The sequence below is a fragment of the Chiloscyllium punctatum genome, chromosome 22, assembly GCF_047496795.1.
Source record: "Chiloscyllium punctatum isolate Juve2018m chromosome 22, sChiPun1.3, whole genome shotgun sequence".
NCBI lineage: Eukaryota > Metazoa > Chordata > Chondrichthyes > Orectolobiformes > Hemiscylliidae > Chiloscyllium > Chiloscyllium punctatum.
Window position 1 is genome coordinate 41,111,892 of NC_092760.1, and position 16,472 is coordinate 41,128,363.

The 16,472-nt window shown below is 38.0% G+C and overlaps 2 protein-coding genes across 9 annotated transcripts in view; both read left to right on the top strand.

The window, feature by feature from the left end:
• LOC140493561 (inner centromere protein-like) overlaps nucleotides 1-1,895 on the top strand; it is a 38,351-nt gene extending 36,456 nt beyond the window's left edge. For all 4 annotated transcript variants that reach the window (XM_072592122.1, XM_072592121.1, XM_072592124.1 and 1 more), the window contains exon 19: nucleotides 453-1,895. In XM_072592122.1, the coding sequence (XP_072448223.1) occupies nucleotides 453-661 (209 nt within the window). In that variant the 3' untranslated portion in view covers nucleotides 662-1,895. The remainder of the gene's footprint in view (nucleotides 1-452) is intronic.
• A 3,505-nt stretch (nucleotides 1,896-5,400) lies between these two features.
• Nucleotides 5,401-16,472, top strand: part of LOC140493563 (inner centromere protein B-like) — a 58,470-nt gene continuing 47,398 nt past the window's right edge. Inside the window, exons 1-3 of one of the 5 annotated variants that reach the window (XM_072592128.1) lie at nucleotides 5,401-5,510; nucleotides 6,857-7,011; nucleotides 15,317-15,426. In XM_072592128.1, coding sequence (XP_072448229.1) covers nucleotides 6,967-7,011; nucleotides 15,317-15,426 — 155 coding nt within the window. In that variant the 5' untranslated portion in view covers nucleotides 5,401-5,510; nucleotides 6,857-6,966. Of the gene's footprint in view, nucleotides 5,511-5,965; nucleotides 6,115-6,856; nucleotides 7,012-15,316; nucleotides 15,427-16,472 lie in introns of those variants that run through there. The other 4 variants (XM_072592127.1, XM_072592129.1, XM_072592125.1 and 1 more) reach the window with 4 other exon arrangements.

Here is a 16,472-nt window from a genome sequence, read left to right on the forward strand (position 1 = left end):
TAAGTTGACCAACTTCAGTTAATGTATTGCAAATTATTCTAAATACTTGATTCATATTGGATTACTACATGCTGCTTTTTATTATCCAGCACAGGCATAATTGTTCTTTGTCTCCTTCCTCTAGTCCTTCAATACTCCTCTCGGTTTAAACGTATTATTGAAATAAATAACTATTCTGTGTGTATCCTTCTGGCATTCTAATTGAAGACTCATTGAGGGACCTGTCATTGCTTTGTTACAAAGAGCAGCCTCAAACTGCTTTATCTGATTGTCATTGTTGCTGCAGTATGCCACCTGGGGATTAACCTTTTTTACTTGCATCATCCAGATTCTACTAGCACTTTTCAAATCTGAAGTCAGTTTGTACTTTGAGTCTGAGGGGTTGTGGTGACAATTTTCCAGTGTTTGTATATTATGTTTAACTGTAATGAATTATGTTTCTCTGCCACCAGGTAAACAATTGCAGCAAGCCCTTATAAAGCAGTATTACCACCCATTTGATGTGGACAAATTCTTTGGTGTCATTCAACCTCCTGATCTAAGGAGCATCTTTGGCAAAATCAAGCCACGTTACCTGAAACGGACCAGTTCTGCAGTGTGGCATTCTCCACCAGTATCAAGCAGCATTAGGAATATACCTTATGGCCTTCTGAAATACTGACTGTGCCTCTATCTTAGAGTGGCATTCCAACTATTGTACAGTGTGAATCTGTCTTCTGCTCTACACCTTATTCATTGACAAACTTGATGTGACTTTGCTAGCTATTTCTCCCTTTTGTGTTTGTATATACTTTAGTGGATAAAGACTTCAAATGGAAAACTGGTCAACTATTTCTCAGGAGCCTTTTTTAAGTCTGGGTTTGCTTTGAGGTTTTTACCTTGTAATATTAAGGATATCTATTTGGGTAGTTTTAATTAGACTTCACTTTTGAATCTCTTTCTTTGGGCGAATATTTAAATCCAGTGCTGCCTGAAGGGATAAAATTTCTGTCTGACTGTTGAGGCCTCTGTGTAATGAGTTTGAAAATTTGAAATTTGAAATTTCTAATTAGTGTTGGTTTGTAATTGGCACAGGAAAGGGGACAAATAGTCAATGTCTAACAGGTGGTTTTAGTTAACAAGCTCAATAGTTGATGTGGGGAAACCGGATGGAGGGGCATCTTGGTAAGATTTTTAAAAAACTTTTGATCCAGCCATGAGTAAGACATTCGGAGGTTTGACAGTTTACCTGACCTGAGACCGAAGTGCCTGAAATAAGCTAAGTTCTAGTCCATATCTTGAACACAGGAAATCCAGCATTTCCATTGCAGACATTTTGTTTGATTTCTTGGATTATTGTAAGGACTCCCTATTGCTTAAAAGGAGCATTAACCCTAGTACTGCTTTTTAAAAAGAAATACTTGGAAGCTTCTGATTGCAAATTTCAAAAGGTTGGAAAGAAACCACAAATCTAAAAGACAGTTGTCCAGTTACTTGTCTGTGCTGAGTGACACTTTAGTGTCTAAATCAGCTTCATTGTCTCAATGTTTGAATTTGACTGACTTTTCTTGTTGCCTTGCATATGTCCATGGGGAGGTCTGAGGACAAAAATGGCTTGCTTGTGCTTTTCGTCTCTACAACAAGAAATAAATGCTACTTAAATTCTGGTGCAGGATCATCATTTGGATAAGATATCTAAACACCAATGGAACTGTATCCTGAAAATTATTCTTTTAAGAGAATGTTAGCAATAAAATGTCTGTCAACTGTTAAATGTGAATGCTGTCCTTACTGTTGCCAAGAGGTTTGAACTTTGGGTTCACTTTGACTTCAAGTACGATGAAAGTCTAAACTGTCAGTATCTCTTGCGCAATGAATCTCTGTCTGACAAGCATCATTAAATGATTTGACCTGAATGGCAATGTTTTTATTTTTAAAAATCTTGTAAAAGGGGTCATGTTAAATGAAGATATCTACCTTTTTTTTTGTAGAAAAAAGCATACACTAATTCAGTAAGTGGTGCCTTGAACTCATTCTTGAAGTTAATGTCACAGTAGTTTAAAGTGTAATAATGAGCCAACGTTGTGAATTGGAAATGTTTGTAAAACACTGGCCTCCTGATTTTTTGCTGAGAATATTACTTTCATTGATGCATGGAGTTGATGTTTGTTCATTTCTGGGGCCTAGATTTAAATTCTGCCTTGGGATGGAGGGGGAGAGCATATCTGTCTGATAAGGGTGACGTTCTGGTATTGCTGGTGATTCAAATATAGAATATTGCCACTTAATGTGTGGTCGTAGGGAGTGATGATTGTTCATGGTGTGGAGCCTTTTTATCTGAAGGTTTAGCACTGACAACATATGGTTTTGGCTGACCAGGAAAAACACTCTTGTAGGTGTCTCCAGGATTTACAAATTTACCTATTTAGCTACATTCTATCCCTCCATCTTGCAGCAATTCTGGCTTGGATAGGAATGCTGTACAAGACTACCATCAATTGTGATACATCGCCCCTTGTACATGTTACTACATTTTATCTCCAATACTAAATATACATTGACAATTTCAAACTTGGGATAAGCAGAAATTCTCTCCACTTCATATACAGTATTGGGATGACCTGAAGTCACCGACTTTGCTCTCTGTCAATGAATTCATTCTACTCTGTCTTGAAGCTGAACCATACTGCAAGGTCACAAAATATTAAATTTGCAATGAGCTTTCAAAGTATCTATGCTGTCATGGAGGATCAGGCCTGCAGCACTTTGCAGCCGAAAGGACTATTTTAAAATGTTTTGTTTATTATTGTTCTGTGAATAGCATGTGCGTGCCTTTTTCTTTAGAACTCATCTTTCCATTTGTCTGAGTGCTTTCTGGTATTTTGAATGCATCTTTAATCTAACTTTAACTTTAAAAGGACACAAAGACAAAGTACACTAATTTGTGATTTCAGACTGTGGTTGACTCTAAACACAGTCCTGCAATGGTGAGGCAAGCTACTTAGTTGAAAGGGCAATTAGGAATGGGCAACATCTTTTGACTCTGACAGCTTACCAATGATATTTTTTTTCTCCATCAAATGTGGCTATGTAAAATTTTCTTCAGGAACTGGAATGAGAGGCACCAATACAAAATATAAACAGGTATACAACCCCTTGAGCCTATTCTGCTATTACATAAAATTATGGCAGCTCAAATCTATATTTCCCTTTAAATAACCTTTTTGCCCCCTTTTTAAATAAGAATCTAAACAGTGTCTGCCTTAATGCACAAGGATTCTGTTTCTGTTGCATATTTGGCAGAGATTTTCATTTATGCCTGTTTTAAGTAGATGACCCCTTTGTTCTAGATTATGCCACAAGAGAAACATCTGCTTTGTGCCCACTCTGTGATTCCTCAATCTTTTATTTCAATCTAAATTCCAACAATTACAAAACTAGTCTTCTGCCCTTTTTTCCTTGACAACACCCTCATTGCCGTGTAATAATCTGGTAAGAGTTCTCTGAACTGTTTTCAAGGCACTTGCATCATGATCTGTGTATCCTGAATTCCCAGAGTGCCTAAAGTCTATTTTTCAATGCAAGCTGACTGCTGCATGATAGCTGTTGGTAGCTTGGAGAAAAGTCTAATAATAGAGGTAACAAAACCTTTTAAGAAAGTAGTGAGTGCTGTCAAAGTCTACTAACAACAGCTATCAGGAGAAATGAAAAGAGGCTGCTTAACAGGTACCAAAAGCTGAATCCCTTCTTTAGGGGAAGGGATCAACAGTCTTTTACCACCCCTAAAAATAGATTGAGGAGCAGAGTTAAACATTTCTGAAATATTTCCTCTATGACTGTTTAAAAACATTATGATTTTTCCTCAGGTACAGAATTTAAAATGAGCTGAAGAAAACAAATTTAAAATTGTTTATTCAGCTTGGAGTTTTATAGCTGTTATTGAAAATCTTTTGATGGCATGGATGAGGTTAAAAAAACACAATCTGCAGTTTTTTGGTAACAAATAATCTGACAGCCATTGCAGGCATCACATTGAACAAACAGTTGCTGTACTTCTGCAGCTTTTATTGACCCCAAGAAGGTTGACTAGTCCAGGAACTAGTAACAATGATAAGACTTTTTTCCTGTGTGCTTGTTTTTTAGATAATTGAAATGTTTAAGAGAGACTGTGTTCAGTTCTTCAACCAGTTCTCTGTAGTCAAAACTCATGTAAACAGAATACAAACCAGTTTATTTCCTGCAACAGATGTATGACCTTGAACTGAAATAAATGACATTACTTTTAAGGGAGCTAGCTAGCTAGCTATTTTATCTTTCTCACCAACTAGTGGAAGCATTTGGAAAAAGACAATTTGAGGCAATGTGTCAGTTAGAAGTCCAATCAGAGCTCTATCAACAACCATATTGCCTTGAATCCCATTTACCACCCCCTGCAGGGGGGGATAAGAAATTACATCACTAACTCAAGGAAAACCGAACATAAATGGAAAGCAGTTTGGAGCATGTTATTTAGCATGATGTCAAAATGTCTGAAAATGAACCTTCCACCTCAGCAAGTAAACCTACATCCACATTCATCTCTCATCAATAGTGGAGCAAGAGTACTGAACTAACTTTCCAGTTCTCCTTCACCCCCCCAGTCAATACATATAAAATAGGTTATGAGTATATTTAATTAATTAGCAGAGTTCCCAGTTGAAAGGCTTATGCCTGAAACGTTAATTCCCCTTCTTCTCTGATGCTACCTGACCTATGGTTTTCCAGCACTACGCTTGATTCTTTAATGTCATATGCCAATAGTTTAGGACTGTTTACCTGTAGCTGGAATAAGTTATTGTAATAAGTAGTTACTTTAGTTTTATACAGAAACCCAGTCTATGCTTTCTACCAGTCTAGTCTGAAAGTCTTAGATTGGTGAACTTGGCTTGAACACACGAAGCAGAACGATTCGTCGTTACCTAATGCAAGCAAAAAGTTTATATATCTATGATTATTTATTGTAGTACAGAGGGTTCCTTGTTATTCTTGGGATATACATTTTAGTAAAATCAAACAATTAGTGAAACAACAAAAAACATTCTTATGGGCAATACTGAGTTAATGAATTTTCGGCAACAGGTGAAATAATGACAAATGCAAAACAGCTGAATAATTACACAAAACTTCCGGACCAAATAAGGAATGCATATGCAAAATAATATCAGGGTAACGGATATAGTTAATATTAATGTCAAATAAAGTATTCCTTTGAAGTTTGAGCATGAACACAGCCTTGGCTTTACTATCGCCTGAATTTGTCTGTAAAGAACACAAACTTTCAACGCGGGATAATACCACAACAAACGAAGCGGAATCAGACTTAATTACAACACTTCCTTTTTAAAGGCACTGCCCAATTCTTTCACACACCGCTCTAACGACATTGCGCAGTATCGCCGAGGCGGTGGGTAACGTTACGCACGTTCTTATGACGTATTGTGTCATTATTGATTCGCTTTGTCACTACCGCTGAATTTAAACGTTTAAAACAGGTGCGTACCTTGCTGCTGTTGGTTGTTTGGGATGTTCTGGTAAGTGCCTGTTACTGGGGTGAGGGTTGTCTCTGGACGGCCACTTCTTGGAGGTGAGAGGGTGTCAGCTGTCTGGGTCCTGATGTTCTCCTTCCTAGTAGAGTGGCCTTAGCAGCTCGGAGAACCGGTCATGCTGGGAGGAATAATGCCATCAATGAGCAATAACGCAGCACCCACTTGAGGCTTGGTTTAATTAATTTGTTTATTATAAAGTTTCCACAATTTTTAAGCAATCTTTTATATACTTCTGTGTACCCGCCACTTTGCTGTAATTGTTCTTTGTTGATGTCTGTTGAAAGCTGCTACAACGAAGAGTAATCCAACAAATGCCAGGATGGAATGGACGAATACGATTGATTAATATTTGCTGATAACATCTTATAGACTGGGGTAGATAAGTGATGTATAAGCTTGACCAAGAAGCTATTCAACTTAGGACACTTGTAATTGTCCTGCTTCGTTTGCTATTCCCACAACACTATGGCAAATTGAGATGAGCGATTGAATACGACTTCAATGTGTGTGTTGATTTTATAGAGGAAGTCTTGGTTGTCTCTGCTGAATGGTAAACTTGAGTTTTTTTAATAAATGTGGAAGGAATAAGTAACAAAGGTTCTATATTTCACCCCCTCCTGTGTCGAGGGGACAGAAATGTTAACTGGGTGACTGTTTTGCTGAGCAATTGTTTCTGTCTGTTAAAAGTAGCCTTGATCATCTCGCTGTCTGCCACTTCAGCACCCTACCATGTTCACATTTCTGTCTCTGACCTGTTGCAGTAATGTAGTGAGCTTTCATCCAAATTGGAGGAACAATAACAGCTCTGCCCTAGGTACCTTCAACTTTAGGACTCAAAGTTGAGTTTAACCACTTCAGAATTTTTGTTCTCCATGTTTGTTTGCTGCCAAACCCCTAGGTTCTATTTTGTATAGGCACAGCCAAATGATTTTTTTTTCAACCATTTAAATGTGTCATTAGCGCCCTGTCCAGTATTGACCCCTCTCTCTTACATTATCAACAATAATATCTTTGTCTTCGGCGGGGCGGTGTGGACTTGTTGGGCCGAAGGGCCTGTTTCCACACTGTAAGTAATCTAATCTAATCTAATCCTCTTTCTGAAGTATAATAGTGAATTCAAAACACTAACTTTGTTTTCTCTCCACCAATGCTTTGTTTTTGTTTCAAGTTTCCAGCATACATAATTCTTTTGTTTTTATTATTTTAAGGACAACTTGTGTGTCTTGCTAAGCTCTTAATAATTTAAGCTGCTTGCATTTGGTTACTCTGTTAACTTTTTTTTCCCATTTAAGAGCACGATGGCTTCAAGAACAGCCATCACATTTGTGGATACTGATAACATGCTGAAGTTTTTTGGTGAGAAACTGAATGATCTGATTGAAGATTTTAAAGCAAATGAAATATGGTTAAAAGAAATCCAGGAGGAAGCCACAAAGATGTTTGTCTGGTGAGAATACTGCTAAAACTATAAATCCTTATGTTGCGAAGGAGATGTATTTGCTGAGATGACCCAAATTTTGTGTAACAACCATATCGATTTTGGTAAAAACTTGTGTTATGTGCAGAGAAAGAAAAAAATTTAAGGGAATGTAATTTAATAGTACTAGTCCATAGTATTTGATGAGGTGTCTCTCTAGTACTTGTTAATCCTTACTGTTTTCTGATCGTATTTGCTTATCCTTTTTCAATTCTTTACTACAGATACAAGACAGTTGACAAATCAATTTTTCAGTCTTTTAGTCACTGTTGAACTGCATGAGTGTGCATAATACTAGCAGAAAACTTTGGCATGGGCCAGATGGTGTGTCTTTCTGTCCAGTAAAATGGCTGAAGAAAGGCAGTTCATTTTCCCTTACTCAGTTGCTGTAAGGTGTGGTTGTTAGCTACAGAGTCTCTTGTTACTGGTTAACGTACAAGGAACTTGGCAAAAAGAGACTTTTAAAAACTGAAATTCCCAGCAAGCAAAATGTTCATCTTGGCGAATGCTGTGGACTGGCGCCCATGAACTGCTTTCTAGTTTTGCTTTCCTCCATCCATAGCACTAATGTTTTGTCTGTCAAGTATATGTTGTGAGGGGCTTGGGAAGAAGAATAAAGTTTAGACTATAGTGTTGTATTCAAACAGTTCATAATTGTTTTCCTGTGGTTGGAACCTATTTACAGAGGAACCTCGATTATCTGGATGAGATGGGCAGGCACTATTTCGTTCAGATAATGGATTATTATTGTTAATTGATTTCCTCCGGGGCTCAGTTTTCTGTGAAGTCTGCTCCCTGTTCAGGAGAGTAGGCAGCAACACACTGTGCGAGAACCCAACCCTGTCTGCTCCCACCCTGTCCTCCACCACCACCACCCCCTGCCCCAGGCCTGATTTTTTTTTTCCACCCCACCCCTTCCCTGGGGCAGCTGGATTGTACACCAACAGTAAGACTGCTGCTGCCTTTGTGAGGTAAGTTTCCAGATGCTCACAATGTTACTGCAACTTTTTGACACGTTCCACCTCTGCCCTGTACAGGACAACGTTTGAGAGATTTTCTGGGAATAGAGTTTCGGGGTACACCCCTGTGTAGAACTCAGTGTTGGGGGAAGAGAGAGGGCAGGAGGTCAGTTATTTAGAGACGGTGCCTGGACTGTCCAGGACTACTCTCTGGAGCGTATCAGTGAGCCGAGTTCATTTTTAATCATTTGTACCTATAAACAAAAGATGCGATTAGGGTTGAGACAGCTCTTTGACGTAATGTTTCTATCGGGACCTCAAGATCTCCTTTATTGATATTCTAATAATCAAGGTTCCTCTGTATTTGAAATAGAGTTCTTCAGGACAGAGCATTGGCACATGTTCTGTTAGCCTAGGTCTACCTGACAGATAAGTTCTAAATTTTCATCAGAAGCCCAATATATGTCACGTTTCCTGGAATAGTGACTATCTGTGTATCTACTACCCAGTAGTTATTGTCAGGCTGATAACTCTTGGATGACACAGCTAGTCCCCACTGAAAACCCAAGCAATAGTATGTCTCTGGGCATACTTGCCCTTTATGTACACCCCAGTTGCCACTGAGTCTCAAATATCTTCACTACTTGCTTTTAACAAAGCAACAATGTAACCAAATTGTATGAGTTGCCATAAAACTTTGTAAAATATTGCAGCATCTCCGTTAACTGGCCTTGGTTTATTGGTATTCTTTTCCCATCTCAAAAAATAATCCAGAATGTGTTTTTTATCGTAAAATTAAAGTTAATATACAGTTGATGTTCCACTCCACCTCCACCATTCTTCTTCCTCTAACTTCTACTTACATAATCCTCTGTTCCGGTTTGTTTATCCAGCCTCTCCTTGTCTTAATTGCTCTCTGGTTGAGTTCTATGTTCTTGTGACTTTAGAACATCCATTAGTTGTTCAGACTCCAGCGTAGCTGTGTGTGTAAATACCAAAGAGCAAAATGTTTTGTTTTTAAATCCAAGTATAACTACAAGTCAGCACAACAAAGGATGATGACTAGACTTATTTGTACACCTCTCAATCCACAAATGTTAGAGCATTGAAGGAGGCTACTTGACCCATCATACCTGCATGACTGAGTAAGCATGGCATTTTCTGCTTTCTCCCCATAAACCTGCATATTCCTTTTCCAAACCAGAGTCTACTTTGAATGTCTCCACAACTTGATTAGAACTGTCCCTTCCACTGGGCTAATTGATGGAGCTGCAGTTGTGATAAACCCACAGTTCCTGATAAACTGCATCCTGGGGCCTTAAGAGATGGGCTACCCCAAAAGAAAGAAACAGTAAAGTTTGCAAATGACATGTACTGATCGGACTCCTCTTGTCAACCTCCAAACCAAGCTCCAGCAATGTTTCCTCCCAGGTTCTGTGCATTGCCATCAATATGCCAATTGAAGTATTGCCTTCTAGCTCTGTATAATGGGGTAGTTGATATAACTGGTGTCAATTTTCCAAATTTTGTTTGATTGTACAAAAGTTCTATCAAACTGATATGTGACAAAGATAATTCACCATAGCTTGATGTCTGTTATGGGGAAGGTGTTAGAATCAATCATTTGAGGTCATGGCTGAACAACTAAGAGTTGGCATGGTTTCATTAAAGAAAGATCCTGTTAAACGTTATTCAAACAAGTTAGTTAATCGTGATTAAATGGCCTGTCCAGATATTGTTTGACCAGTTACTACATTAAGGATTATTGTATGAAGTTGGAGTGCATGGTGTAGGGGATAACATTAGCATGGATAGAAGGTTGTTTGCAGAGAAGAGTCTATATAAATGGACCTTTTTCTGATTGGAAGGATATGATGAAAAGGGTGTACTGTGGACGTTTTATTTACAGTTTATGGATATGAATTGGATGAGGGGAGCAAAAGTATGGTAAATTTGTAGCTGCCATTTTCCTATCTTTTGTATGTTATGAAGTGGTAGGTTGTGATGGATTAAGTGAGTAGTCAAAAATCTGGCCAGATGGCATCTAATGTGGGGGAGAAAGCTTTTTTTTGTAAGAAGAGTGAAAAAGTAGAGAATAGCTGCAGAGTTTCAAGAAGTGGAAAGATTTAGGGTGTTTTTTGGGCAGGAGTCATTCAATAAGCAAATTAATTGGTGCATGGGGTTCTCCCTTTTTATGAGAGGAATTGAGAATAAAATTATGATTATTCTTCAGGGCATTGGTAAGAAAGCATTTCAAATAGCTTGTGCAGTTTTGGTCTCCTTGGAAGGATGTAAATGGAAGTTGTTCAGAGGACGTTTGAGCTTTAAATGAGTGGGTTTACTTTGGCAAATACTGAACAGGCTGTTTGTTCCTACTGGATTTTGAGAACGAGGGATGACTTATTGAATTATACAAGACCCTGAATGGCCCTGACATGGTATACATAAAGGTGTTTCCTAAAAAAAGTTAGGGGTTGCCCTTTGAGGATTGGGATGAGAATTTTCTTTGAAGGTTGTGGGACTTTGGAAAGGGTGGATTTATGGCCATTGAATTTAAGTTGATGGTAGATCTTTGGGCAAGAAATCAAAGGTTATTGGGGATAGATGGGAATATAGAATTCCAAATACCAACTGATCATATAGGATTTTATTGAATGGTAGAGCACGCTCAAGGGACTGAATGGTCTACTTCTGTCTCTAACCTGTATTTGTACACTAACTACTCACTGCATGAAAAGGTTTTCTATTGCCAATTAACTTAATTTAGTTTGTACCCACCAGTTCTTAATCTGTTCACAAATGGTAACCAAGTTTTCCCCTATCTACTCTGTAGACCTCAGATTTTAAACATCTCTATCAAATCTTCCCTGTTTGTCCATGGAAAACAGTCCTAACTTCTCCAATCCATCACCATGTCACATTCCTCATGCCTGGAATTGTTCACATGAGTAAATTTTGAGTTTACTTTTGTTAAACATATTTTAGTAACCAAAGGCATGGCAGAAGTCCTAAAGCATAAACTCTAGTGTGCATGAGTCACACTTGTAACTTGCTGTCACTGCATGTTGACTAGGAAGGGACATGGAGCTTCATTGCAAGGGGATTGGAATATAAATGGTGGGACAATCTTAATACAAGTGGGGGTGTTGTCTAATGAGCAAAACTTAAACGAGTTCGGACTTGCTTGAAATTTAGAATAATGAGAGGCGATCTCATTGAAATATGTAGGTCTCTTAAATGGCAGGCAGGGGAAATGCTGAGGGGATGTTTCCCTTGTGGGAGAATCTACGACCAGAGGGCATAGTCTCAAATAATGGTTGTGAGGTCGACTGCAATTTAAAACTGAGCTGAGGAGGAATTTCTTGTGTGTTGAGTCTTTTGAACTCCTTGCGCAGAGAGCTATCAATGGTGTGACCTTGTGTATATTTCTGTCTGAGAGAGATCCTGGATCAGTAGGATAATCAAGAAAAGGTAAGGAAAGTGAATAAGAGAAATGTTGGATCAGTCATGATCCTATAGAATGGGATGAATGGGCTAAATGGTTTATTCCTGTTCCTATTTATGATCCTGTAATAAGTACAATAGAGTTGGTGAGACCATACCAACAGTGCTATGTATATCTCCTGTATTTAAGAAACTACATTGGAGGCAGTTCAGAATAGGTTCACTAGGGTGACATAGGAACAAGGGGAGGAGCTTTGAGGAGTTTTTATTTCATCCAGAGCGTAGTAAGAATCTGGAGCTCACTACCTGTAAAGGGTGATAGAGGCAGAAACCCTCAACATTTTAAGTAATATTTAGATGTATGTGATACGAAGGCATACAAGGCTATGGGCCAAGATCTAGAAAATGGGATTAGAATAATTAGATGGTTATTTTTAAACTGGTGCAGACTCAGTGGGCCAAAGGGTCTTTATTTGTCTGTGCTGTAGACCTGTCTCTGTCTCCAGATATAGTGAACCTGTGCAGGGAAGAAGTCAACAACTGTTTTGTGGGAAGAAAGTGTGAATGTCTTGTGGTAGGCTCCCTTCCCTAATGTAAAGTCCCTCAATTGGACATAAATGTCATGAATGATTCTCTTTAAACTGTCTGCATGCAAACCTAGTATGTTGTGTGGATGGGGGATTTCAGAATGGAAAATCTCCAACCTGCTATGATGGTATGGAGCACTTTCATAGCAGCATCAGAGCCCCTGCTGACATTGCATGGAAAGGCCACATTCTATGCCTCCTGTCCTAAGGTTTGGTTCGCATTGTTTTCCTCTCCTGCTCCATGAGTATGATAACTTAGCATTTAGCCTCCTTGAAATCTGATTTTGTTTCGACACCACTAAATACTACATCTGCTACTTTTGGCAGTATAAAAGTGCTTTGATTATGCTGTTCATCAACTGTGGTGAACAAGGACACAATCTAACCTGATTCTTGTCAGATTTTAAAATTAGAGAAAGCAATTCTGATTAGCTTCACCAACAAGTTCCAGGACCTGCACCATGATTCTATTTCCTCTCTCCATCTGCTTGCTTAAGTTGAGATCAGTGGTGCATCACCACCACCCTGTTTAATACAAGTAAAGCCTCTAGTTCCAGATATAGTTCATCACATTGTTTAGTCTTCAGTGCCTGATCTCACTACCTTAGTCAATTTCAATTTCAGCATTATCTTGTGCCTGTTGTTGCCTTTGCCCCCGCCCCCCCCGGCCCAAGAAAAGTGACCTAAACACACACCATCTCCCAAGGCCCACTCTTTCCTCATTTTCTGGCTGTAAAGCTCCTAGCTTTCTGATGCAGTCTCAATGGCCCGATCTCCACCTCTCCCTGCTCTGCCATTGTCTACTCTAAAAATGTTCATACCTACCAATTATTAAAAAGGCAGTAATGAATTGTGGATGTAAATGAAAAACCAATAATATAGGTTAAGTGAACAGACCAAGAAATGACAGGCACATTTGATTTGACGTAGTGAGAGAAACAATGAGGGGTTACAATCTAAATGGCAGAGTAAGAGAAAATGCTGATGGAAATTGTGGGCCTTGGATATAAAGATTATTTAATAAAGCAGTATTAAAGTTTATATTGATTGGAATAATAAATGCAAAGTACCATAGCAGAAAAGAGTTTTTAAATGATAAACTACTTTGGCTAAACTCTTCAAATCGAGTCAATGTAATGGCTAGACCAAATGAAAGACTTAGAATTGAGGAGTGATGTGCTTGACATCTTTTAACTGAAAAAATTGAAACAGAATTCAAATATAAGAATGTAATAAAATTCAAACCATGTGGCACAAATGTCAAAAATTTCTCCACACATGGATTGTGAAAACATAGAATGTCATGGATGCAAAGCTGTTGAAATGGTTAAGAGTTCTACTCAATAGGGTTGCTATTTCAAATTGGCATGGTCAAGCAAATGGCTGAGTTAGACTCTGTAGATGTATGAGATTCCATGGTACTGTTTCAAGGGAATGTTGTCCATTGTTCATAATGCAGCTAACAGCTAACCAAAATATCTAGGCATCATCATATTTTTGTTTTTGAGTCTTTGTGAACCAATCTGCATGGAGCATTTTCTACAGCAGTTACTATACTGCAGTGGTTTTGTTTGTTTGTTTGTGTGAAGTGATTTAGAATGTCCTGAAGTTGAAAAGGATTAGACAAAATGCAAGACTTTTTAATGGATTAAATGGTTCAATTGTTCTTGATAAAAACCAAAAGAGCTGCACATGTTGCAAATCAGAACAAAAACAGAAGTTGCTGGAAAAGCACAGCCGATCTGGAAGCATCTGAAGAAAAATCAGTTGATGTTTCGGGCCTGATGACTGTTCCTCAGAACAGTTCTAAGGAACGGTCACCAGACCTGAAACGTCAACCCGATATTTCTTCTCAGATGTTGCCGGATCTGCTGAGCTTTGAGCTGTTTTTGTTCTATTTAGTCCTTGATCTGTCTAGATGGCGGTATGCTGCAGTTGACTTATTTGGTTTGGGAACAAAGTAGACTTTGGAAAAAATAAATTATGGCTCCTGTTTACAGCAGTTTAGCCTATTCTGGAAATTGAATTTGTGAAAATAATATTTAATATATTTGCTGTGTCCTCCTGTAACCATTCCTCCAAGCCAAATAAACTATGTCCACTTTCTACAAAGATCAAGTTTTGTTGATGCTGAAAATCTGAAATAAGAACAAAATGCTGGTTGTGTTTAGCAGGTCTGGCAACATCTGAATCTGAAGGAGAAGAGACTGAAAACTTCTCTCTGCACAGGTGCTGTCAGACCTGAGCATTTCTAACAATTTGATTTTATGCTTTCTAAAATGCAGTCTAGAAGAGATCATGTTGAGATATAAGCCGGAATGGAACAGCACCTGCTACAAAGTTGTTGCTTTCAACCAAGGAGTTTGTAATCGGCAAAAGGATTTGGAAAGTTGAATGAAGTTTTCTTATCTTTGCATGAACCAAGAAATTCACTTAGTTTTTTACTTTTGTACCAAGCCATCTGAACTGATTTTAAGTACACCATTTCCATTGCTTAGATGTCCAATTTCAAACACTACTTGGTTTTCACTTCTTGGATCAATCGAAACTTCCATTGTAAGCAGTGTATTTCAAATGCAAATGGTTATTTATTCAATTTCATAATATTAGAGGCAGTAAACTGCAGTGAATTTGATCAATTTTATTCACTTAATTGTTAATCTTTTTTTTTCTTCTGACTACTTTTGAACCTGATTCAAACACTAATTTCTCACTGAGGAAGGTCTACATCTTCAGATGTCATTTGTTTTGCTTTCTGTACCAATTCTTCCTTGGCAACCCTAGATGTGTTCTCAAACTTGTAATCGAGAAAAGATTAGTTGCCAGATACCATGAGATCATTGTTGAATATATGCTTTTGAAACAAGTGTATGATGAACACTTGGATATTCCTTTTTGATCGCATACCTATTTTCTAGCCCCTGGCATTGTGATGTTATAGCATTTCCCTCTAACCTGGATGTAGGTTTGCTTGCTGAGCATTTTCAGACATTTCATTATCATACTAGGTGCCTCTGGACGAAGCACATCTGAAAATGACCCTTCAGCTCAGCGAGCAAACCTACATCCAGAACCTCAACCTGAGCTACAAATCTTTTCAAAACTTGCTAACATCCTCTAACCTTTCCAGCAATTTTTTATATCAAGAAAATCAGTTTGATATGAACATGCTTACACTAAGTCACAAGATTAATAACTTCAACCTATCCTTCATTCATTTTAATCAATGGACATTATGGAGAAGAATTAATGTATTTTATCAATTTCAATGGAAATATTTATTAGTTTATGTTTTTCAGTGACTTTAATGGAGAGCCAGAGTTGATGCCAAAAACCCCTTCAGAAAGAAAACTGCTTAGAAAGCGTCTATCTGTAATCCAGGATTCCAATAATAGGTAAGAGTATCAGTGCCATTTAGTGAACACTGGCACTGGGATTGAACTTATCTCAATTGTTTTCAGTAGTGATTTTTAAAAGTCAAAATTCTCCCATTTTCCCCCATTGCCATTTGTTTGTTTTGGCTATGAAATTTTTCTTTTCTCAACTAATGTTACATTGAATAATCATTGAAGAAACATTGTTTTGGTAAAACTAATTTTGCAAACCTAAAATGATAGCACAAAGGTGTGAACTTTTATACAATAAACTTGTCCAACTGTGGTAGCAACTCATAGATTTGATCAAGTTGTCCTGATTTTCTTGGGCAGGATAAATGGTGTATTCAGTTTATACCAGGACAGTTGGAGATGTGAAAAACCTTCCTCTTTTATTTTTCCGATAGGCTAAACAAGCATAAGACCTGATGCTGCAATTAATTTTTTTTGAATGGTGCTAAGGGTGAAAGGTGAACCATAAAAAGGAAACCATACAACATAATGAACTTTAAGATTTTTGTGACTTGGAAGAGTTAGGAACTAACACAGTTCAACTAATTGCTTCTCTCTCCAAAAACTTATGGAAAATCATTTTTTTGTTGTTGACTTGCTTTTACCAAGCAAGTCAGTGTAGCTTAATCGTGCAGTTTGAAGGTATGAATTAATTACTTTATTTCAATTTCTTCAAACAATTATGCAGTCTATTTCAAATGCAAATGATTGTTTATTCTGCTTGGTTGGTATTACCTGTTGTAGCTAGCTTTAATGCCTTAGAATGCATTAGGTGAGTGTTAAGCATCTCCATCAGAGCAGTTCCTTTAAAGACAAACTCTGCTATCGTCTATGAATTTCTGTTACCTAATCCTATTCCCACAAAACATTTAGATTCAATGCCTTTGGCTGGTATAGTCCCTGAGAAGGGGACAAGAAGTTTCCACGCTGTTAGTGAAGTGATTTTCGAAGCCTGGTTGACCGGAGTCTTCTAGATGGACTGTTGGCTGTTCCAAAATGCAAATAATTGATGTTTAATGCCATGGTAGCAGCTATTCAAATTCAAGCACTTGGGG